This window comes from Xenopus tropicalis, chromosome 9 (genome assembly GCF_000004195.4).
Source record: "Xenopus tropicalis strain Nigerian chromosome 9, UCB_Xtro_10.0, whole genome shotgun sequence".
Taxonomy (NCBI): Eukaryota; Metazoa; Chordata; class Amphibia; order Anura; family Pipidae; genus Xenopus; species Xenopus tropicalis.
In genome coordinates this window covers 11,239,224-11,265,297 of record NC_030685.2, presented here as the reverse complement: position 1 = coordinate 11,265,297, position 26,074 = coordinate 11,239,224, and the positions used below count along the sequence as shown (strand labels likewise).

General features: G+C 37.7%; 1 protein-coding gene across 1 annotated transcript; it reads left to right on the top strand.

The window, feature by feature from the left end:
- Positions 1 to 25,835, top strand: LOC101731224 (olfactory receptor 1G1). Its single transcript, XM_031893794.1, has 3 exons — positions 1 to 27; positions 18,599 to 18,676; positions 24,903 to 25,835. Exons 1-3 carry the CDS (start codon positions 1 to 3, stop codon positions 25,833 to 25,835), a joined length of 1,038 nt encoding a protein of 345 aa, XP_031749654.1.
- Positions 25,836 to 26,074: the final 239 nt, after the last annotated feature.

Sequence of the window (26,074 nt, the reverse complement as noted above, 5' to 3'; positions counted from 1 at the left end):
ATGGCGGACTTTGAGACATACTACCAAGTTAGTATCCTCACTAATATAATAGAATATACCAGAATATCCATTTAGGTACAAAAGGTACTGCTAGAAGACTCATGGGTGGAATGTGATTGGAGCGCTTTGATATGGAATAAAAAAAGAAATAAACTTGTGCCATAAAATCACACATATTAATAAATAATTGGAATTAGCCCCATATGCCTCTCTCCTTACTCCCAAATGATAAAACAGGGAACTTCTACCAGGTATGTTGGACCTGGGATATGTAGTAGCCTTTGGCCCACCCAATGTAGTCCTGAGAAGTTCTCCTCCTTCTAACACAGGCCTCTTGGGTACATTCATTCATGAGTTTTGGCAACAAATATCTAAAATTTGCACAGAGATCACTAGCTGCCAGGTAAACTTAAATGCCCCGTTAATAATACTCTTTCATCAACTTATCGATTTTGAACTTGATGGACTTTGGTCTTTTTTCAACCCAGCTTAACTATGATCCTACTAAATTTCTTCAATTATTATTGGCCAGAAAAATGTTAATACCAATACATTGGCATTTTTACTATAGCCAGATGGTTTAAACTGGTAAATGAGATTTGTAATATGGAAAAGATTACGGCATCAACACACAATATTGGCTACCATAGAGGAAATATATAGGGAGGGAATCTGAGCCAACCAGAAGTGTACAGAGATAGAACTTTAGGTTCAGCACACTTAAACTGAATTAAGAAAATAGTAAACAATGTTTATTGAATCAAAACAATTACTGAGGCATTCATGGGTCAAAAGATATTCAGCTATTACTGAAATGGAAGCATCTTTTTATTGTATGTATTTATTTTTATGTAGGAATGCAAATATTCACCCAATTCAAAACTTTGTTTTGGTTTAATTTCTAGATAAATCCATTTTCTTTGAACTCAATTATCTCTTGATAATGTTTCATTAAAATTGTGTAATGCTAGAGAAAACACAATGTGTTTCAGTAGCCTCACACTGGCCATTATCTAAAGGAGGAGGCGGTAAAATCACTGGGGGTTGCCAAATGTTAGGCACCCCACTTACCTGATACCCCGGCTGGTACCCCTGTCAGTAGAGATAAGTAGTGATGAGCAAATCTGTCCCATTTCGCTTCGTCATTAAATTTGTGAAACGGCAAGAAAATTCCCATAACCCCCAAAAATTTGCGAAACGCATTTGTTGTGCAATTTTTATTGTCGCCCTCGTCTATTTTTGTTGTCCGCGTCAATTCTTTTGACGCAACCGTGCCTTTTTTTTACTTGACCATGCCTTTTTTTATGTGGCCACGCCCAATTTGATGTGGCCACGCCCAATTTGATGCGCAAAAAATCTGTGCAGCAAATTTTTACGCTGCAAATTTTCGTGAAACAATTTGCCAATGGCGAAATGCGGAAATTCACTGCGAATCCATGCCTGGCGAAAAAATTTGCTCATCACTAGAGATAAGTGGATGGATATGGCCCGAATTTCCATGTTTCATCATTGGTGGATTTCCTCTTGAAACAGGTGTCAAAATTCTCTTCGAAAAAATTCAAATCACATGCGTCAACAAAATAATCCATGTAAAAAAAAATGACTGTCCCGTATTGCTTTGCCGAAAAATTTGCGAGTCTTTTAAGAGATTCGCAAAATGGAGAAAATGTCAATTATTGGACGCGTGCAACGTTTTTGTTGTTTTGTGAATCTTTTTAAAAATTTGCTAATTTTTCGGCAAAGTAAAACGGGACAGATTTGTTCACCACTACCTGTCAGCAGAAAACTGCACTGGCTCGGGGTACCTGCACACGAGTGATCCTCTTCCTCCTGTATTGTATCTTTGAGATCCCAGGTCTGACCCATGTGTGTTGACCTTGCCTCAACCTGACACTTTTTGTTCAAGTTCAGCTTTTCTTTGTACTACGTATGTCAAGTGGCACGAAGAAGGAAGAGGTACACTCGCTCTCAGGTACCCCAGACCGGTGCAGATTTATGCTAACATTTTGGCACCCCCCAGTGATTATACCTTTCCTCCTCCTTAATGACAATGCAATTGACAGTGTACCATTCAATATACCCTGAACATTATTTACTTATTTATTTATTTTTTACATCTAGACATTTTCAATTGCCAATGGGTTTTCTAGATCATTAGAGGAGCGTCAATGTATTTCAAGATTATAATTAACCCCTAGAGATCAATACGATGGATTATTTAAGAACTTCTTTTTTGAAGGGTGCCCTTGCTCTCATGTAAACCCCTTCTCTGTGTAGAGGTAAGTCAGATTCAGTGGCAGCGCAACCAACAAACACTAATGTTGGATCTGTTTTTTTTTTTATAATGTTATCAAGTTTAAATACTGTGCAAGCTGGAAAGGGTTGTACAGCATTTGATTAAAATAAAATGAAAAAGATTTTCACCATTTAGAAAAGTTCTCCCAGTATTTATTTTGCACTGTTTACTCTTTCTTTTTTTTAGTTAACATGGGATTTTTACATACCGTAAGAAAACTCTTTTTTAAATGATAATCTCAATAATTCCTCCCCATACACACCTATAAAACATGGGGCAGATTTGTCAACGGTTGATGCAATTTTCTCTCAAGATTCACTTGTTTTGTGTAGAGAAGTTTTCTATAAATGTGCATTGTGCCACAAGAACTTGTATTTACATTCTATTTACATTATGGTTCAAATTTCACACTATTATGAATGCGTTTGTTCATGGGGCTAAAATCTTTAGATTGATAAGACTTGGTGGCCCATTTACTTACTCACGAACGGGCCGAATGCGTCCGATTGCGTTTTTTTCGTAATGATCGGTATTTTGCGATTTTTTCGGAAAATTATCGCGACTTTTTCGTTACCAATACGATCTTTGCGGAAAAACGCGAGTTTTTCGTAGCCATTCCGAAAGTTGCGATTTTTTCGTAGCGTTAAAACTTGCGCAAAAAGTTGCGATTTTTTCGTAGTGTTAAAACTTGCGCAAAACGTCGCGCCTTTTAAGTTTTAACGCTACGAAAAAAGCGCAACTTTTCGCGCAAGTTTTAACGCTACGAAAAAATCGCAACTTTCGAAATGGCTACGAAAAACTCGCGTTTTTTCGCGCAAATCGTATTGGTAACGAAAAAGTCGCGATAATTTCCGAAAAGTCGTAAAGGCGCCGAAAAAGTCGCAAAAAATATGAAAAAGTCGCAAAACGTTCGTTTCCAATCTGAATTTTTTCCATTCGGACTCGGATTCGACCCATAGTAAATGTGCCCCTTGGAGTAGACTAACAAGGATTTAGGTCACAGGATTCAATGATCTTCTTCTCATTACAAAATAAGGAAAGTATGGAAAAACGTTGATAAAACCAAGTGGTCCTCCATCTAAAAACATAATTGTAACAAATTACCAATATACATTAAATATCATGGTTGTATATTTATTATTTCAAAAAATAATTCCTGTTGGCTGTTTAAATGTTTTTGTATTTGTGGATCCGGCCTGTAGAAGAGTTGAATTCTCCTACATTTTTTTTAAAACTCAGAAAAAAAGAAAGCTATATTTCCCAGCCAAAGCAATAGCTCACAGAGCCAACAAGCTGCCCTTCTACCATTATAGCAGTTTGCCACTATTGACTACTAGATACATCTCATTTCCCAAGTTAGTGGAAATTTGTGGCGCCATCATGAAAAAATGCATTCACAAAAATCAGAGAAATTGCATTGAAATCAATAGACTTTTTCATGCCAAATGTGTTGGAGTCATTGGGCATTTTAGATCATGGCTTTTTTTATGCCAAAATGTTGATGTGTATCAGGCAAAAAAAAATTAACTCATGCCTAAACTTAGCTATCACATAACATCATTTTCGTTTCAATGTCTTATCATTGTGATTGGATTATTATTTGATTTTATGTTCGTTTTTTAGGTATTACCCAAGTAAGATGAAAAATCAAACAACAGAGTATCTGTTGGTTCTCACTGGTCTGTCTGATCTTCCAAGTCTTCCTGTGTTCTTGGCATTCTTCCTTATCTACCTTTTAACTATAACTGGGAACCTTCTCATCCTTTTCCTGATCTTCACTGATTCCCATCTTCACACCCCCATGTACTTCTTCCTTGGAACCCTGGCATGTCTGGATATGAGTTGCTCCTCAGTCACTGCCCCAAGAATGCTCTTTGATTTACTCACAGGTAGAAGGGACATTTCTGTACCAGCTTGTATAACTCAGTTCTACTTTTTTCTCTTTTTTGCTGTATCAGAGGCATCTGTGCTGGCAGTGATGTCCTATGACAGATACATTGCTATCTGCCGCCCCCTTCACTACATGCAGATAATGAACTGGAACTTTTGTGTTCAGCTTGTATCCAGCATGTTGGTTTTTGGTGCCTTAGATTCCTTGCTGCACACTCTCCCTTTAACAAAACTGACATTTTGCAGGCCTGATGTTTTGCAAAGTTTCTTTTGTGACCTGCCCCAGTTGCTTCAGGTCTCCTGTAGTGACACATTCATCAATGCATTTCTAGTTTTTATTTTTGGAACATTGTTCGGCGGTGTCATTTTAGGAGTCACCTTTTATCCCTATATCACTATAATCAGGACTGTTCTGAAAATACCAACCATGCAGATGAGATCCAAAGCTTTCTCCACCTGTTTCTCTCACCTAACTGTCGTCTTTTTATTATACAGCACATGTTTTTTTAACTACTTGCGCTCAAGCACAAGCGGCATTCAAAATACAGAGGGCAGAATGGCTTCTGTATTTTATGCTATATTTACGCCCTTTTTGAATCCTCTGATCTACAGTCTGAGGAACCAGGAACTAAAAATATCCCTCAGAAAAATTTTAAAGAGAAAGTAAAAGACTGGATGAATACACAACAATAGCCAGAGAACAATACAGAAAATTGGGTTATGAATGCCTTGCAAAATAGCACAAGATTTTTTTAAGCTCTAGTTTGGATTAAGATTTATTATCATTCATTGTTATGTGTAAATTCACTCAGTATTCATATTAAAAATTCTGAGAAATGCTAGAATCAACTCAAATCCTCTGTCAAATAAACATCCACAAGACAGATTTTTACAAACTTGTTCTGTAGGGGGTTCATATCTTTCACTAAAGTAATGTTTTCCTTATCTGCCAGAAAATGAAGCAAATGTTTATGTTATTCTGATCCCCGTTGCTAAGAAGGTTTACATCCAGTTACAAAAGTTTTCAGATCAAGTCAATGCTCTCTTGAGTTTTTAACAATAAACTACAATAGGGATCAAAGAGAAAACTCCAATATAACTCTAAAAACTAAGGTCCATCAGAAGCAGCTTTAGAAATATACTGTATCTCATGATTTAAAAAACTCCATGAAGTTAGTAGATAAAGTAGCATGTGGTGACCAGAGAAGATCCTCCAATAACCAAAGTTTTTAAACAATAAACTACAATAGGTATCAAAGAGAAAACTCCAATATAACTCCAAAAAGAAAAAATTGGTTGTGCTATCCGAAAATAGAGTCTATAGTAAAGTTAACTTGGAGTGCGTATTCCTAAAAGCCGTGGCTTCTGGCTATGGACATATTAAGTGCAAATTACAAAAAAGGAAGGATTTACTGTATATACTCTAGTATAAGCCTAGTTTTTCAGCACCCTCGGCTTATACTCGAGTCGGGTGCCATGGGTCCCTCCAGACTAGCACCCTCTCTCCTTTGTGTGCAAATTAGGCCCCCCGCAACCAGACCCTCCAGTGCCCTGGCCTAAGCTCCCACTAGCAATACTTATTCCTCCTTACATCCCTCCCGGACTGGGTCTGCTGCCAGTTTGCCAATGTGCAATGAGCGTGGGGTAGTACTCATAGTGTTTTTGTTGACCCTCTTTTCCACTTACAGAGCTAATAAATATTTAAAATCATATACCCCACTGATGCCTCAATTAATGTCATTTTTTGCTGCATTTCCCACCCTAGGCTTATACTCGAGTCAATAAGTTTTTCCAGTTTTCTTAGGTAAAATTAGGTACCTCGGCTTATATTCGGATCGGCTTATACTCGAGTATATACGGTATATCAATAGCCGGAAGCCACGGCTTTTAGGAATACGCACTCCAAGTTAACTTTACTATAGACTCTATTTTTGGATAGCACAACCGATTTTTCTGATACTGTTTCACGAAAAATTAGATTTTACTGGGAATTTTCCCCTAAAATTTGTGATCTATTTAGATTTAGCTAACACGATAATGCTTGAATCGTTGGTACGAACATTTTACGAATTTTGATCTGAGAGTATTGTTAAAACTCAAGCTAAAATTATTGTTTAAACAGACGTTCATTTCAATGAGTCCTCTTTATTTTTCCCAAACAGGAATTACTCCAGCGGCCATTTTAGGAGCAGTTGAAACTGGGTGAAATAGAAAACAGTGAGGGGGTTAACTTCCCCTTGAAAAGTATGAAAAAGAAACAATGAGGGGATTAACTTCTCCTTGAAGGACAGGCTGTCATTTACTATTCTATTCTTCTACTATTCTAAGCCTCCATAGGACTCAATGGTACTCGACAGATCAAACCTAAAAAAGTTACCATATATACTCGAGTATAGGCCGATCCGAATACAAGCCGAGGTACCTAATTTTACCTAAGAAAACTGGAAAAACGTATTAACTCAAGTATAAGCCTAGGGTGGGAAATGCAGCAGCTACTGCTAAGTTTCAATAATCACAAAAAAAACAGTAAATTACATAAATTGAGGCATCAGTGGGGTATTTGTTTTTAAATATTTATTTAAAAGAAAAACCATAAACTAGCTCTGTAAGTGGAGAAGAGGGTCAACAAAAACAATATGAGTACTACCCCATGCTCATTGCGCATTGGCAAACTGGTAGCAGACCCAGTCCCGGAGGACACATAAGGGGGAATAAGTATTGCGTGGGCCAGGGCACTGGAGGGTCTGGTTGCAGGTGGCCTAATTTGCACACAAAGGACAGAGGGTGCTAGTCTGGAGGGACCCATGGCACCCGACTCGAGTATAAGCCGAGGGTGACCTTTTTCAGCACATTTTAGGTGCTGAAAAACTAGGCTTATACTCGAGTATATACAGTAGCTAAAAGTTAATAAAACACAAGTACTGGCAAAAATCCATTCGTAAATCTCAAAAATATCTAGAAGTAAAGAGAAATTGACTTTTTCTCAAAATTGCTTAGTAAATGTGCCCTCAAGCCTGCTAAAATATTATTTAAATTTTAAATACACCCATTAGCCTAGTCTTGCATCCAGTAAGGATTAATTATATCATAGTCAAGTTCAAAGCACAGTTTTATTATTACAGAGAAAAAGGAAATCATTTTTAAAAATTATATCTAATAATTTAATTAAAAAAGAGTCTGCATGAAATGGCCTTCTTGGAGAGGGCTTTCTGGATACCATTGTATGTATGTATAACTTTATTTATAAAGCGCCACAAGGGTACGCAGCGCTGTACAATCTTACAGAATACACAATTACACACAGGGAGGACAAATAAATATAAATACAATAAATATAAATGCACAGGGAATAAGTGCCATGTGGTATGAGACACAGTAGGAAGGAGGTCCCTGCCCCGTAGAGCTTACAATCTAAACCACAAACAATTCCTGTATTTGTATATATGAATATATATATATATATATAGAGAGAGAGAGAGAGAGAGAGAAAGAGAGAGAGAAAGAGAGAGAGAGAGGGAATATAAAAGCTGCACCCAAGCTTCTGCTTGACAGCCAATCTCCTTACATGCCTATTAACTATACATGTGTGAACTACTCATATATAATATATTGTTAAAATGAAACAGCATCTAACTTGTGCCACAGAAGGAGACACCACCAAAAATTGATAGTATACCTGCAGAAGTAAAAAATGATTAAAGATTATCAACACTTGGCAAATTTGCCCTTGGACAGTAACCAATGGCAACCAATCAAATTGCTGCATTCATTGTTATACCTGCAGCTGGCTTAGAAAAGCCAACCTCTGATAGGTTGCTATGGGTTACTGTCCAAGGGCAAATTTGCCCAGTGTCGATAAATGAGCCCCAATGTGCCTTCAAAAGATATAGCAGGAATATATTCAGAATGTGTTTGTATGTGGTGTATAAATATAATGGTGAACTAAAAAAAAATGACTAACTTCTAGGTAGTCCCTTTTATTATAGTTTTATTCTGTCACATTTTTTATTAGGATTTTTTCATAAAATTTTTACCGCGTCTTAATTTTTGCGATTTTTCGCACGATTCACTATAAGCATACTTGCGCTTTTTTACGCGCGATATTGCATGCGTTATTTAACTCGCGAAAAGACTATTTCAATGCGGTATTTGCCGGTACATGCGCTAAATTACGCGAATAGTCGCCGCATATGAATGGTAGCATAGAAATAGTGTATGATAATTGTTGCCGCATATAAATGATGTATATAAATATTAGCCACATATAAATGGTAGCATATAAATAGTAGCATATAAATAGTAGCATATAAATGGTAGCATATAATTAGTAGCATATAAATAGTAGCATATAAATGGTAGCATATAAATGGTAGCATATAAATGGTAGCATATAAATAGTAGCATATAAATAGTAGCATATAAATGGTATCATATAAACAGTAGATGCTTATAAATAGTAGCCACTTGTGATGAGCAAATGTGTTCTGGTTTCCTTAGTGAAAAATTAGCAAATCTTTCGAAAGATCCACAAAACGACAAAAATGTTGTGCGGGCAAAAAAATTGTTGCTGTGACTATTATTTTTTGACACTTGTATCAATTTTTGCATGTGCGGTGAATTTTTGCGTGGCAAATTTTTTCATGCGTTTTGCCATTGGCGGATTGTTTTGCGAAACGCATGAAAAAATCCGCCGCGAAAAAATTCAACACACGTCCAAAACTTCGCTGCGAATCCATGCCTGGCGAAACATTTCATCACTTGTAGCCAAATATAAATAGTCGCGCAAATGAACGCACGCCATGTTAGCCATACACGCTTGCAGAAAATTACTGTATTAAAAATGACCATTTCGCTGCAAACTGGCGGCTGCGTCACTCTAGGGGAAACACAGACTTGAATAAATAACACTGTAAGTCCATATTTTATTGCAAAAAATCATTTACTGTACTTTTCTATAATTTTTCGCCTGCCTGTAGTAGGTGTTAATTTTCGTATAGCCGAATGCGATATTTAGCGCGCAAAAGTTATAGTGAATCATGCGATCGTATTCTTTTCAGCGCGGAAATTAACGCAAAACGGTAAAACTAGTGCGAGAAATACCGCATGCGAAAATGGCGATTTTTCGCACGCGATAATACTATGGTGAATCGCGCGCAAATTATTTTGCGTTTTTTAACGCGAAAAAGCATGCGATAATTTTTATCGCCCTTTAGTGAATCAGGCCCAATGTGTTCCAATAGCCTCAGTATATAGGTGCCCCTATACACCGACCTTCCAGTAGCCTCAGTATATAGGTGCCCTTATACACGACCTTCCAGTAGCCTCAGTATATAGGTGCCCTTATACACGACCTTCCAGTAGCCTCAGTATATAGGTGCCCTTATACACGACCTTCCAGTAGCCTCAGTATATAGGTGCCCTTATACACGACCTTCCAGTAGCCTCAGTATATAGGTGCCCTTATACACGACCTTCCAGTAGCCTCAGTATATAGGTGCCCTTATACACGACCTTCCAGTAGCCTCAGTATATAGGTGCCCTTATACACGACCTTCCAGTAGCCTCAGTATATAGGTGCCCTTATACACGACCTTCCAGTAGCCTCAGTATATAGGTGCCCTTATACACGACCTTCCAGTAGCCTCAGTATATAGGTGCCCTTATACACGACCTTCCAGTAGCCTCAGTATATAGGTGCCCTTATACACGACCTTCCAGTAGCCTCAGTATATAGGTGCCCTTATACACGACCTTCCAGTAGCCTCAGTATATAGGTGCCCTTATACACGACCTTCCAGTAGCCTCAGTATATAGGTGCCCTTATACACCGACCGATATTTAAGGCAATACAAATATGAAAGTGCCAGTCAACATACAAAATTTATATGTATCGATTCTATTTTTTGTTCTAAATTATTGAGAATATTATCTAGAAATGTTCCATTGACAATGAGTTGCCTAGATCTTTAGAGGCTAGAGTCAATGTATTTAAAGAGTGTAATTAACCACTAGGGATCATTCAGATGTTCTATATAAGAACTTCTTTTCTGATGGGTGCCCTTGCTCTCATGTAAACCACATCACAAATACCCCTCTCTGTATAGAGGTAAGTCGGATTCAGTGGCAGAGCAACCAAAACAAACTGTTTTTTTTTTATAATGTTATCAAGTTTAAATACTGCCCTAGCTGGAAAGGGTTGTACAGCATTTGATTAAAATAAAATGAAAAAGATGTTTTTTAGAAAAGTTCTCTCGGTTATTATTTTGCACAATTTACTCTTCTTTTTCCGTAAACATGGGATTTTTACATACTGTAAGAAAACTCTTTTTTAAATGAAATTCTCAATAATTCCTCCCTATACATACCTATAAAACATGGGGCAGATTTGCCAAAGGTTGATGCAATTTTCTCTTAAGATTCACTTGTTTTGTGTAGAGAAGTTTTCTATAAATGTGCATTGAGACACAAGAACTTGTACTTACATTCTATTTACATAATGCTACAAATTCCGTCTTTTCATGGGGCTAAAATCTTTAGATAGAGTAGACTAACAAGGATTTAGGTCACAGGATTCAATGGTCTTCTTCTCATTACAAAATAAGGAAAGTATGGAAAAACGTTGATAAATCCAAGCTATATGTGAGTGGTCACTATGACCACTATGAGTGGTCCTCCATCTAAAAATGTTGATGCAATTTTCTCTCAAGATTCACTGGTTTTGTGTAGAGAAGTTTTCTATAAATGTGCATTGTGCCACAAGAACTTGTATTTACATTCTATTTACATTATGCTTCAAATTCCGTATGTCTTTTCATGGGGCTAAAATCACATATTTTATAGAAACTCACGGGAGCACTTACCGAGCTAGCAGTGCGTGCTCAAACGTACAGCCGAGACCCAGACGGCAATTCACTCTGCAACCAAAAATATCATGTACGGAGCAATATCAACACTGCTGGTTAAAAAATCATACCTTTATTCAGTCATCTTAAAAGCATATTGTGCTCACATAGACCAACCATACGCTTGACGCGTTTCGTGGTGTCTCACCACTTTTTCAAAAGCTGCTTTTGAAAAAGTGGTGAGACACCACGAAACGCGTCAAGCGTATGGTTGGTCTATGTGAGCACAATATGCTTTTAAGATGACTGAATAAAGGTATGATTTTTTAACCAGCAGTGTTGATATTGCTCCGTACATGATATTTTTGGTTGCATGGGGCTAAAATCGTTAGATTGATAAGACTTGGAGTAGACTAACAAGGATTTAGGTCACAGGATTCAATGGTCTTCTTCTCATTACAAAATAAGGAAAGTATGGAAAAACATTGATACACCAAGTGGTCCTCCATCTAAAAATGTAATTCTAACAAATTACAAATATACATTAAATATCATGGTTGTATGTTTATTATTGCAAAAAATAATTCCTGTTGGCTGTTTAAATGTTTTTGGGTTTTTTGTAACTTATATTTTTATTTTTCAATCGTACAGAGAATAAAGGAGAAATACAGTACTGTATAATATGGAAGCATGTGTTAATTATCGATTTTCAATGAAGCAATAAAGCCATATTGCCAATGATAGGTCTTAATCATTGTGTCTGCTTTTTCTATAGAAAAATAAACAACATTGATATAATGTCAGTGAAAAAGAAAAGGAAGAAACCATAACCATAAGTTTAGTTAAATAGTGGAGGCATGATCATAAAAAAACAGGGTAAGCTGTTGAGTTGTTAGGTGTGGGAGGCCAATAAAGGTGGCAGGTCTGCAACTAGAGTGAGAATAGGCGGGTGGGTGTCCCCTGTGGAGCTTGATTGAGTTAGGTGACCAAGCCATGTAGTTCCCAAATGTCCCAGATTTTGAGGTATTGGGGAATATTGTTATGGAGAGTAGCAATTCCGTATGTCTATGAAGATTCTCATTCATCCAGGTCATGACATACAGTATCTAGTAGAATTAAGTCTAAAACAACTGGACTTTTCTGAGTTTTGCTTCTTCAGTTCAAATGACTGGTAGGGAATTCCCCGGTATTTAAACTTTTGATGGTAGTAGACATCCAATCACAATGGGTTCATTGAACTTGTTCAGTTAGGTGTTCCGTATTCACATTTCCTATTGGAGTTCACCCGGTTGATTATCTCAGTCACAGTAGGTGCAGCGGATGCTTTCCATTTGGCTGCAATGGCCAGTTGGGTAGCAGTGAGTATCTGGTTAATTAGCGCCTTGGCCGCTGTTGCACATTTTCGGAAATGGTTTCCCCAGTAGCATTGTAGAGGGGTCCAGAGGAATCTCACGGGAGAACAGTTGGCTCAGTAGGTTTGCTATTTCTTTCCAAATGGGTTGAATTTTGGGGCAGTCCCAAAGGATGTGTTGTAAGGAGCCATGTAGTCTACAGCTTCTCCAGCAAGTTGGAGGGTGGTCTGGAAAGAGTTTATGTAATTTTTTGGGGGCATGATACCAGAACATCAAGATTTTATAGATGTGCTCTTTTTGTCTGACACATGCTGACATTTTTCTTGCCCAAATGTTTGTCCGGTCCATTTCAGATAGTGGCTGAGCAAGTATCGAGTCCCATTTGTTCATATATTTATGCCGAACTTGAGGGCCTTCAAGTGGGGTTGTGAGGATATTGTAAAGTGCAGAAATCAGACCTTTTTGTGGAAGACCCCTTCTTGCTATAGTTTCAAATGCAGTTGGATGGTTAGCCCTTGCAGAGGTTGCGTACGGTAATAGGAAGTGTCGCAATTGGAAATATTCAAATTGCTTAAGGTTCAGTCGTGGGGCTTTGTCCTTTAAGGTCTGGAATGGGAGCACTGTATTATTCTGAGGTTCTAGCATATCTCTCATGGTATGTAAATTCAGTCCAGTCCATCTATTGTACAAAGGGGGATCCATACCTGGGGAGAAATTGGGGTTCCTCAGGTAGATTGTATTACCCAAGTTTAAATGTTTTTGTACTTGTGGATCTGACCTGTAGAAGAGTTGAATTCTCCTACATTTTTTTTTAAACTCAGAAAAAAGAAAGATATATTTCCCAGCCAAGGCAATAGCTCACAGAGCCAACAAGCTGCCCTTCTACCATTATAGCAGTTTACCACTATTGACTACCAGGTACATCTCCCAAGTTAGTGACAATTTGTGGCGCCATCATGCAAAAATGCATCCACAAAAATTTGAGAAATTGCATTGAAATTAATAGACTTTTTCATTCCAAAAATAAGATGAAAAACCAAACAACAGAGTATGTGTTGGTTCTCACTGGACTGTCTGATCTTCCAAGTCTTCCTCTGTTCCTGGCATTCTTCCTGATCTACCTTTCAACTATAACTGGGAACCTTCTCATCCTCTTCCTGATCTTCACTGATTCCCATCTTCACACCCCCATGTACTTCTTCCTTGGAACCCTGGCATGTCTGGATTTGAGTCTCTCCTCAGTCACTTCCCCAAGAATGCTCTTTGATTTACTCAGAGAAAGAAAAATCATTTCTGTACCAGCTTGTATAACTCAATTCTACTTTTTCCTCTTCTTTTCTGTATCAGAGGTGATTGTGCTGGCAGTGATGTCCTGTGACAGATACATTGCTATCTGCCGCCCTCTTCACTACATGCAGATAATGAGCTGGAGAGTTTGTGTTCAGATTGTATCAGGTGTGTTGGTTTATGGTGCGGTAAATTCCTTGCTGCACATTGTTTTTTTAACAAAACTGACATTTTGCAGGCCTGTTGCTTTGAAAAGTTTCTTTTGTGACCTGCCCCAGTTGCTTGAGGCCTCCTGTAGCGACACATTCATCAATGCACTTCTCATTTTTATTTTTGGAACACTGTTCGGTGGTGTCATGTTAGGAGTCACTTTTTATCCCTATATCACTATAATCAGGACTGTTCTGAAAATACCAACCATGCAGATGAGATCCAAAGCTTTCTCCACCTGTTTCTCTCACCTAACTGTGGTCTTTATATTTTACAGTACATGCTTTTTTAACTACTTGCGCTCAAACACAAATGGTGATCAACACGCAGAGGGCAAAGTGGCTTCTGTATTTTATGCTATATTTACGCCCTTTTTGAATCCTCTGATCTACAGTCTGAGGAACCAGGAACTTAAAATATCCCTCAGAAAAATTTTAAAGAGAAAGTAAAAGACTGGATAAACTGGATGAATATACAAAAATTGCCAAAGAACAATTGGGTTATATCCTTTGCAAAATAGCACAGAACAAAAGAGCATGATTTTTTTGAACCTTAGTTAAGATTAAGATTTATTATCATTCTATACTACTATTCCCTTCTATGATTTGACTTTTCTGATCACTCTCCTTTCCATGTAGGAACGGTAAGACTTTGATAGATAAAGAAGACATAACGCACATGATTTATCACTGGAAGCAATTCTTTATTTTTTCCACCAGATGACTGATATCCAATATAGGCTTTCCTATTGCATTGTACTATCTGTATAAATGGAAAATAAAATATAAGATACAAAAAAGAAGATCTATTATCATTCGTTGTTATGTGTATATTCACTCAGTATTCATATTTAAAATTCTGAGAAATGCTAGCATCCCCTCAAATCCTCTGTCAAATAAACATCCACAAGACAGATTTTTACAAACTTCTGCAGGGGGTTCATATCTTTCACTAAAGTAATGTTTTCCTTATCTTCCAGAAAATGAAGCAAATGTTTATGTTATCCCGATCACCGTTGCTAAGAAGGTTTACATCCAGTTGGAAAAAATTTCAGATATAGCGAATGCTCTCTTGAGTTTTTAAACAATAAACTACAATAGGTATCAAAGAGAAAACTCCAATATAACTCTAAAAGCTAAGGTCCATCAGAAGCAGCTTTAGAGATATACTGTATCTCATGATTTCAAAATCTCCATGAAGTTAGCAGGTAAAGTAGTACGTGGTGACCAGAGAAGATCCTCCAATAACCAAAGTTTTTAACAATAAACTACAATAGGTATCAAAGAGAAACTCCAATATAACTCTAAAAGCTAAGGTCCATCAGAAGCAGCTTTAGAAAGATACTGTATCTCATGATTTAAAAAAAACTCCATGAAACTAGCAGATAAAGAAGCACATGGTGACCAGAGAAGATCCTCCAATAACCAAAGTTTTCAAACAATAAACTACAATAGGTATCAAAGAGAAACTCCAATATAACTCTAAAAACTAAGGTCCATGAGAAGCAGCTTTAGAAATATACTGTATCTCATGATTCAAAAAAAACTCCATGAAACTAGCAGATAAAGAAGCACGTGGTGACCAGAGAAGATCCTCCAATAACCAAAGTTTTTAAACAATAAACTACAATAGGTATCAAAGAGGAAACTCCAATATAAGTCTAAAAACTAAGGTCCATCAGAAGCAGCTTTAGAAAGATACTGTATCTCATGATTTTAAAAAAACTCCATGAAATTAGCAGATAAAGAAGCACGTGGTGACCAGAGAAGATCCTCCAATAACCAAAGTTTTTAAACAATAAACTACAATAGGTATCAAAGAGGAAACTCCAATATAAGTCTAAAAACTAAGGTCCATCAGAAGCAGCTTTAGAAATATACTGTATCTCATGATTAATAAAACTCCATGAAGTTAGCAGATAAAGTAGCATGTGGTGACCAGAGAAGATCCTCCAATAACCAAAGTTTTTAAACAATAAACTACAATAGGTATCAAAGAGAAAACTCCATTATAACTCTAAAAACTAAGGTCCATCAGAAGCAGCTTTAGAAATAAACTTTATCTCATGATTTAAAAAACTCCATGAAGTTAGCAGATAAAGTAGCATGTGGTGACCAGAGAAGATCCTCCAATAACCAAAGTTTTTAAACACTAAACTACAATAGGTATCAAAGAGAAAACTCCAATATAACTCTAAAAGCTAAGGTCCATCAGAAGCAGCTTTAGAAATAAACTGTATCTCATGATTTAAAAAACTCCATGAAGTTAGCAGATAGAGTAGCACGTGGTGACCAGAGAAGGTCCTCCAATAACCAAAGTTTTTAAAAAATAAACTACAATAGGTATCAAAGAGAAAACTCCAATATAACTCTAAAAACTAAGGTCCATCAGAAGCAGCTTTAGAAATAAACTTTATGTCATGATTTAAAAAACTCCATGAAGTTAGTAGATAATGTAGCACGTGGTGACCAGAGAAGATTCTCCAATAACCAAAGTTTTTAAACAATAAACTACAATAGGGATCAAAGAGAAAACTCCAATATAACTCTAAAAACTAAGGTCCATCAGAAGCAGTTTTATAAATAAACTGTATCTCATGATTTAAAAAAAAAAAAAAAAAAAACTCCATGAAATAGGTAACGTAGCATGTGGTGACCAGAGAAGATCCTCCAATAACCAATAGAAAAACTTGAAAAAGAGTTACATTTCCAAATATATTGACTGATATTTACCAAATAAAGGGATTGACATTTTGCTAGCTGCTTTCTGTCCTGATTCTGGTTATTAGCATATATATATATATATATAAATATATGATCTGGAGTTTTCTGGACAGGGGATCTTTCTTTACTTCCAATTAGTGATGAGCGAATTTTTTCGCCAGGCATTGATTTGTAGCGAATTTCCGCATTTCACCATTGGTAAATTGTTTTGCGAAACTTCCATGAAAATTAGGCGTGGAAAAATTTGGCGTGCATAAAAATTTTTTTGTGGCGTGTCAAAATTGTAAAAAAAGGGCGTGGTCATGTAAAAAAATACGGGGGACAAAAAAAAAGATGCGGGCGACCAAAAAAAATGCAGGTGACAAAAAAAGACACGGGTGACAAAAAATTTGAGAATTTTTTGCCGTTTTGCAAATTTTATGGTGAAGCAAAATGAGACAGATTCACTCATCACTTCTTCAGGTCTCTATATTTTAGGGGCACATTTACTAGAACACGGGGGTAAACTCGAGGTTTGCTTGAATCGTTGGTACGAACATTTCCTGAATTTTGAGCTGAAAGTATTGTTAAAACTCAAGCTAAAAGTATTGTTTAAATGGACGTTCGTTTCCATGAGTCCTCTTTAATACAAATATGAAAGCGCCCGTCAATTTTTTGTTCTAAATGATTGAAAATATTATCTAGAAATGTTCCACTGACAATGAATTTCCTAGATCTTTAGAGGCTAGAGTCAATGTATTTAAAGATTGTAATTGACCACTAGGGATCATTCAGATGTTCTATATAAGAACTTTTCTAAAGGTTGTCCATGCTTTCAAGTTAACCATGGCACAAATACACCTCTCTGTATAAAGGTAAGTCTGATTTTCTTCAACACTCTATGGCAGTGCAATCAAAACAAACAAGAGAACCATTGAGTCCTATGGAGGGACTATGTTTGGGAAAAATAAAGAGGATTCATGGAAACAAATATCCATTTAAACTCAATTTTTTTTTTTTGTTTCCAAAATAAACTCCAGTTGCAGTAAAAAGTCGAATTCAGATATCACTATTGTCGGCAGGTCTGTGTTTGTTTTTTACTATATTACCATTAGTATATGATTATTTTATTTTTATAGGTAGTATCAATGTGAGATGGAAAACCAAACAATAGTGTATGTGTTGGTTCTCAGCGGTCTGTCTGATCTTCAACATCTCAAGCTTCTTCTTTTTCTTGTGTTTCTCCTGATCTACCTTATGACTCTGACTGGGAACCTTCTCATCCTTCTCCTGATCTTCACTGATTCCCATCTTCACACCCCCATGTACTTCTTCCTTGGAACCCTGGCATGTCTGGATATGAGTTACTCCTCAGTCACTGCCCCAAGAATGCTCTTTGATTTACTCACAGATAGAAGGATAATTTCTGTCCGAGGTTGTTTAACTCAGATCTTCTTCTTTCTCTTTTGTGTTGTATCAGAACTGTCTCTGCTGGCAGTGATGTCCTATGACAGATACATTGCCATCTGCCGCCCTCTTCACTACATGCAGATAATGAGCTGGAAAGTTTGTGTTCAGTTTGTATTAATCTTGTTTGTTTTAAGTATTGTATTCCTTGCTTCACACTCTTTGTTTGACTAAACTGACCTTTTGCAGGTCTGATGTTTTGCAAAGTTTCTTTTGTGACCTGCCCCAGTTTCTGCAACTCTCCTGTAGTGACACATTCATCAATGTATTGCTAATAATTCTACTTGGGATGTTGCTTGGAATAGGCCTTTTAGGGGCCACCTTTTACCCATACATCCCTATAATCACTACTGTACTGAAAATCCCATCAAACAACATGAGATCCAAAGCTTTCTCCACCTGCTCCTCCCATCTAACTGTGGTCTTTATATTTTACAGTACTCTTTTCTTTAATTACTTGCGACCAAATGCAAATGAACATTACACAGAGGACAAAGTGGCTTCTGTATTTTATGCAATATTCACCCCCTTTTTAAACCCTCTGATCTACAGTCTGAGGAACCAGGAACTAAAGTCTTCCATAAGAAGGGCGTTACATGTAAATCTTCAATCTTTGAGAAGATGAGAGAGGTATGTGTTTGGCGGGGTTAATTGTAATTAGCGACAAGCTGAAAAATTTGCAATTTTTTCAAAAGATTTCCGAAATGGCAAAAAATTAGCAAAACACCAAAAATGTTGTACGTCAGAAAAAAAATTATTGCGCGTTTCATTTTTTTTTACGAGAGCAAAACTTTTTTTTAGACGCAGACGTCAACTTTTTCGTACATAATTTTTTTTACGCTCGTGACATTTATTTTGACGTGATCCATGAAAAAATCTGCCAATGGTGAAATGCGGAAATTCGCCGCAAATTCATGCCTGGCAAATTATTTCACCCATCGCTAGTTGTAATATTAATGTATAATTCAGAGCTGCACACATTTTCACATAGTATTGTTTCCACCTTACTCATTTAAAACACATACATTGGACCTTCTGAATGCATAACAGTTAGCCTACATAAAAGATACAATTTTGTCAAGCCATGCGCTAGACATTTGAGTTTACTAGAAAATAGTGATAAGTGAATCTTCTTCTTTTCGCTTCGACGAAAAATTTAGGAAACTGCTGACAAATTTGCGAAATGGCAAGAAAATTTGTGAAATGCACCTACTACACAACTTTTTGGATGCAGGCAACTTTTTTGATGCAACTCCCACCAAAGAGCGATCGTTGGGTAAAAACTAAGTAAGCTTTAAACACAGTCATAAGCACTCACAGAGTCCTTTATCAAAAGAAACACAGGATTTCTTTTCTTCTTTTTTGTGAACATTAGTGATGAGCGAATCTGTCCCATTTCACTTCGCCGAAAAATTTGCGAATCTTTCAAAAGATTAGAGAAACGGCAGAAAATTCGCAAAACGGCGAAAGTGTTGCGTGTCAAAAAAAAATTGTCGTGCGTGGCTATTCTTTCGTTGTGCAGCTATTCTTTTGTCACCTGCGGCTATTCTTTCATCGTGCGGATATTATTTTGTCGCTCGCGGCTATTATTTTGTTGTGAGGCTATTATTTCTTTGCCCGCGGCTATTATTTTGTCGCCCGCGACTAATATTTTGTCGCACGGCTATTATTTAGTTGCCCGCATTTATTATTTAGTCGCCCGCAACTATTATTTTGACGCGGGCAACAATTTTTGGACGTGCTGCAAATTTTTCCGTGGCAAATTTTTTCATCTGTTTCGCAAAACAATCCGCCAATGGCAAAATGCGGAAATTCGCCGCGAATCCATGCCTGCCGAAACATTTCGCCCATCACTAGTGAACATGTTCTTCTGTGTCAGACTTCCTCTCCTTTAGGGCTCCTTCAGGTTTGGGGCACGAAGTCTGTGCAGCTTTCTCCTCTCTCCCTCTCCAACCCCCGTCTCCTGCTTCCTCCAATAAGAATGCATAAGAACTCACTCCTCCCTCCCTCAGAAATGTGTGATCTGAGCTACCAATGGCTAGAGCTGCAGCAGGAATCTAGGAGGCCGAGCTAAAATGGCAGCTGCTATCTTAAACAAATGAAGGGAGCTTCTAGGGCTGTTTACTCAGGTATGGTAAAGCTTTCTGCAGAATAAATATATAATTCTAAGTGGCACTAATTTGACTAATCTATTAGCAGTAGTGATGAGCAAATTTTTTTCGCCAGTCATGGATTTGCAGCGAATTTCCGCATTTCGCCACTGGCAAATTGTTCCGCTCATCACTAATTAGCAGTAAAATAGAAAAATGCCTTCTCTTCTCCTTAAACATATAAGCCCAAATCTTTGCCTTGAATTTTAAATCTTAGAGGGAAGAACAGAATGCAAGGGCCACAAAGAATGAATAGACTAGCAGCATCTTGGAATCAAACCAAAATCTTTACAATGCCATGAACAGTTTTGATAATTCACAAACTTATTCTAATGTTGAATTATGAAAGGGTATAAAAAGGCATTGCATTGATGTGTATCTATCTACTCACCGGTAGCAATGAGCAACATTTTTCATCAGGCACGGATTCACTGCAAAATTCCGCATTTCGGCATTGGCATATTCTATTGAAATGATTCAATGCCAGGCAACGGCACAGGTACCAATAGATTGCCAGAGATAACTATTTTACCATTGGAGGAGATTTGCTGGTATGATAGGATGAGTAAAATACACAGCAGACAAAACATATGATTTTACCCCATCTGTTAGTCCCTTAAAAGATTCTGACATTTGCAATTTTGAGCAAAACATAGAATATTATAAAACTGTGTTAGAATAGAGAATATTTTAGAAGTTTACATGTTTAATATAAATTATCTGAAAGCAGTTATCCCTTGTATTATGCACAATCCACCTGTTGTGAAGATCTTTCTCACAAATCCCATTGGCTAAAACAATGGCATTCTGTTTCTTTTTTAATAAATTATGTTCTTACCCAATCTTATTAAGCTTTGTATTCAGGAAGAAACAAACCAGTAGGAGCCCCATCTTATCCTATGGTTGGCTTTAGGTTTGCCACCTTCGCCTCTTCGCCAGGCAGGGGGTGGAGGTGATGATGGGAGAGGTGGGCCGTGATGTCAAGGGGCGGAGAAGAGGTGGGGCTGTGATGTCATGGGGTAGGGTTATGAATCAGCGATTGCTGATTGGCCGATCGCTGCGTCAATGTTACTGAGTCCTGTCCGTTATTCTTTGACCTTTTGACCTGGACAGCCCTTCCGAAGACCAAGCTGTCTGGGTTAAAACTGGACAGGTGGCAACCTTAGTTGGCACTCAGCTGGTATCTCACTGGTCTAGCAGGAAAATCACCATCAAATCACCCTGGCCTAGATTACCAGCTTGCTGGCAATAAACGTACTTGTAAATTTCTAACCCCCCACCATCCTTAATAACAACAAAAAAGTGTTGCGGTATATTAACATTGACCTGAGTGGCTTGTTCTACCATTATATCAAGAACAAAATCCATAAGATCTACATCTAACTTAAGGGAAATAATAGCCATGCAATTGCGTCCAATCTGTGCACAGTTGTGTTCAATTTGGTGAATCAGACACAATCGCGGTAGGCACAGCTCAGTTGTGTAATGAGTATTCCCCTTTATGACAGCAATGACACCAGAATTCTGGGAAAAACTCTGCATCAAGGGATGCGCCCTTTTTAACGCGACCATACCCAATTATAATGTGACCGTGCCCAATTTGACGTGATCGTGACTTTTTTGACGCATGGCGAATTTTTTGCAGTACATTTTCACGGAAGTTTTGTGAAACAATTTGCCAATGGCAAAATGCGGAAATTTGCTGCGAATCCATGCGTGGTGCAAAAAATTTGCTCTTCATTAATGATGTAGCGAACTGTTCGCCGGAGAACTAATTCGCACGAAAATCGGGTGTTCGCAAGTTCGCGAACTTTTAGCGAAGTTCGCAATTTTGGGTTCGCCTTAGCTGGAGCCAAATTTTGACCTCTCATCCCAGAGCCAGCAGATACATGGCAGCCAATCAGGCAGCTCTCCCTCCTGGACCACCCCCGGACCACTCCCTTCCATATATAAACTGAAGCCCAGCAGCCATTTTACATTCTGCCTGTGTGTGCTTGATGAGTTAGCATAGGGAGAGAGCTGTGCAGGGATTTGAGGGACAGTTTAGGTAGCTTTGCTGACTAGTGATCTACTTTCTACTGCTCTGTATGTAGCTGCTGGGGACAGCTGTCCTGCTGATCTCATCTGCTGTAACCCAATAGTCCTTGTAAGGACTGCTATTATTTTCTGATTACTGTTACTCTAGTCTTCTTTTCATTGTGTACTGCAGCTCCATCTGTGTGTGTTGGAGGTGTGCTGCTCATAGTAGTGCACTAAGCACCAACCACACATTCACATCATTTTTTTTATTTGTGTTTTTTTACTTTGCTACTGTTATTTTTAGAGCCCAGTGCTATTAGTCTAGCTGTGTTGGGGACTGGTGTGCTGCTCCTAGTAGTTCACCCCCAGCACCAACCAGAGATCACTTTTTTTTTTTATTATTAATTTTTTTTTTTTTTGTTTAAAGTTACTGTTCTTTAACGTGTCCAGTGCTGTTTGCTGTTATTCATAGTAGTGCACCAAACACGTTACACATAGTAGTGCACCAAACATGTTACACATAGTAGTGACATTGCATTGCAATAAAATCACCTGAGCAATGTTTTTCCACCAGCAATAATATATTCCGTATCCACTACTGCTGCGTTTTGTCTTAGTGTGGGAACCGGGCGTAACCTTTACACGACTTGATTGGCATGTAGGCGCCGGACGTTTTAAAGCAGTTTATTACACAAGTTTAGAAATGTAGTGTGATTTCTGCCCTTTACAGCACAAAACGCAACGCTGTGTCAACAACGTATTTTTCAGAGAAATGTTTGCCCTTGATCCCCCTCCGGCATGTCACTGTCCAGGTCGTGGCACCCTTTAAACAACTTTAAAATCAGTTTTCTGGCCAGAAATGACTTTTCTAGGTTTTAAAGTTCGCCTTCCCATTGAAGTCTATGGGGTTCGCAAAGTTCGCAAAAGTTCGCACTTTTTGGCGGAAGTTCGCAAACTTTTTTTGTGAGGTTCGCTACATCTCTACTCTTCATTACAATCAACTTCTTGACTATGGAAAGTGCCATTATACTGTTTATCCAATAAAGCATTTAATCACAAATCAATGGAATTTATATTTGTATTGAAATATTAATATCTGTCCATATTGCTGTCTTTTTATCTGTAGTCAAAATAAAGAGTTAATCAAATTTGCCAACCAGTAGGAAATTAATGAACACCTAACCAATTGACGTTGGCTTTCCTAGATCTCTGGAGTCTAGAGTTATTGGTAATTAATCACTAGAGATCATTTGGAATGGTTTATGTAGGAACTTCTGTTCTTAAACTGTTGTTGCTTGGGCTTCCATGTAGAGCACGTCACAAGGCATTGCTTTGTGTAACGGTAAGTCTTCACACATCAAAAATAAATATAAATATGGTTCCTATCCTAGGATCTCAACGTGATGAAACAGTTCTCACCAAACTTCTCCAAGCCTTTGCAGCTCAACAGGGCTGTGCAATATACATTTTGTGATGAATTATCTTTTGATCTTTTTATACACGTTTTCCTAGTATGTAATTTGTACAATTTGGTATTGAGAGTATGTATTGTTGTTATACCTACAAATGTGAGTAGTGGTTGTGTAGGGAAACAGGATATTCTTTTAAGAAATAAAGCTTTGGTTATATGGTTTGTTGTCCTTTTCTTTAAGGCTCCTAGAAAAGTCCATTTACATGGGTTTACCCTATAGGCTAAAGCTCACCCACTGGGTTTAAAGTAGAAGCCGGGATAATAGCTGATCAGATTCCCAACCACAGATGGGTTTCGCCCTTTTTGGGGCTCATCAGTGTAGTGCAGGGTTCTCTGATCAGCTTAGGGAGAGCCAGGAGTGGGGATACACGAACAAGCTAAAGGGATTGAGGAGACCGCCTCATATGTATGCAAATGTCATAACAGGATTCTGGGAAGAAATTCCTTAAGGCTCCTAGAAAAGTCCATTTACATGGGCTTTGTCCCATTTACATGGGGTTATCCTATAGGCTAAAGCTCACCCACTTGTCCCTTTCTTTGAATTCTCATCACCAGTAGAACAAAATTCAATTTCCATTATCTATTATTCTATTCTACCAATTTCTCCTCAGTAAAGAGATGTAAAAAAAAAATGAATGCACAAATTTTCCATTATCTTGAACCCTTTCTCCAATGTCTTACATGTATTACATTCTGAAGCCAACTTGTATATTATGGTTTTCTCCTGGTCAAAGGTGGAAGACAATAAAACTGGTGGGTAAGAGCCATTATAAATGAGCCAGACTACTAAAATTTTTTAATTGTTCCATAAATGTAAAAAAGACTCTACTGCAGCAATAACACCACATTTTAACGTGAAAACAATTCAACCTCTGATACATCTACCTCTATGGGGCCCATTCATGAAAGTACGATTTTTTTTTTCAGAAAAAATTTATTTTTTCTAAGTTATAGAACTTTTCGTACTGACCACGATATAAAAATACTATAAAATAGTATGACTTTTTCAAGGTTCGTTATTCCACAAAAAAGTCGTACTTTTCACAACCACTATGACTATGTCGTTATTCAATCAAGCTTCGGTATCGTGACTATCTTTTCGTGCTTTCATGAATGGGCCCCTATGTGTAGGTCTGGGCTTGCTCAACTTGTCATTGTTACCAAATACGATACTTTTTTTGTTTTTAATGTGTTATTGTTATGTGACTGTTTATAGGAAATACCAAGTGAGATGGAAAACCAAACCATAGTGTATATGTTGGTTCTCACTGGTCTGTCTGATCTTCCAAGTCTTCAGCTTCCTCTGTTTGTGCTGTTTCTTCTGATCTACCTTTTGACTTTAGCTGTGAACCTTCTCATCCTTCTCCTGATCTTCACTGATTCCCATCTTCACACCCCCATGTACTTCTTCCTTGGAACCCTGGCATGTCTGGATATGAGTTACTCCTCAACCACTGCCCCAAGAATGCTCTTTGATTTACTCATAGGTATAAGGATCATATCTGTGCAAATGTGTATAACTCAGTTCTACTTTTTCCTCTTCTTTGCTGTATCAGAGATGTCTGTGCTGGCAGTGATGTCCTATGACAGATACATTGCTATCTGCCGCCCTCTTCACTACATGCAGATAATGAGCTGGAATGTTTGTGTTCAGTTTGTATCCATCATGTTGGTTTTTGGTGCAATACATGCCTTGGTGCACACTCTTCTTTTAGCTAAACTGACATTTTGCAGCTCAAACGCTTTGCAGAGTTTCTTTTGTGACCTGCCCCAGTTGCTTCAGGTCTCCTGTAGTGACACATTCATCAATGTATTGATAATATTTCTCTCTGGAATATTGTTTGGTGGTATCATAATAGGGGTCACCTTTTATCCCTATATCACTATAATCAAGACTGTTCTGAAAATGCCATCAAAGCAGATGAGATCCAAAGCTTTCTCCACCTGTTTCTCTCACCTAACTGTGGTCTTTCTATTTTACAGCACAAGTTTATTCAACTATTTTCGCCCAAATGCAAGCCAACACACAGAGGACAAAGTGGTTTCTGTATTTTATGCAGTACTGACCCCCTTTTTAAACCCTCTGATCTACAGTCTGAGGAACCAGGAACTTAAAAGATCCTTAAGAAAAACATTGCAGAGAATGTAAATCTTTGCATGGACTAGATGAATATATGACAATAGCCAAAGCACAATAAAGAAAATAGGGCTATAACTGTGTCGCAAATGATCACAAAAAAAACATTTCTTGCCTTTTAGTTGGGATTAAGATACCTATAATGGGCCGCATCAATGGTGAATTCTCTGTCACCACAGGAGACCATTTTTCAAAACATTTTCTGTGCCATAACTTTCACTAAAGTGCTTCCGATGTGGTAAAACGTGACA

Coding starts and splice junctions, on each gene's coding strand:
- LOC101731224 (XM_031893794.1), top strand. CDS start 1: ATGGCGGACTTTGAGACATACTACCAA. Junction 28..18,598: donor ACTTTGAGACATACTACCAA/GTTAGTATCCTC, acceptor TCTGATCTACAG/TCTGAGGAACCAGGAACTAA. Junction 18,677..24,902: donor TCTTTGAGAAGATGAGAGAG/GTATGTGTTTGG, acceptor GACTGTTTATAG/GAAATACCAAGTGAGATGGA.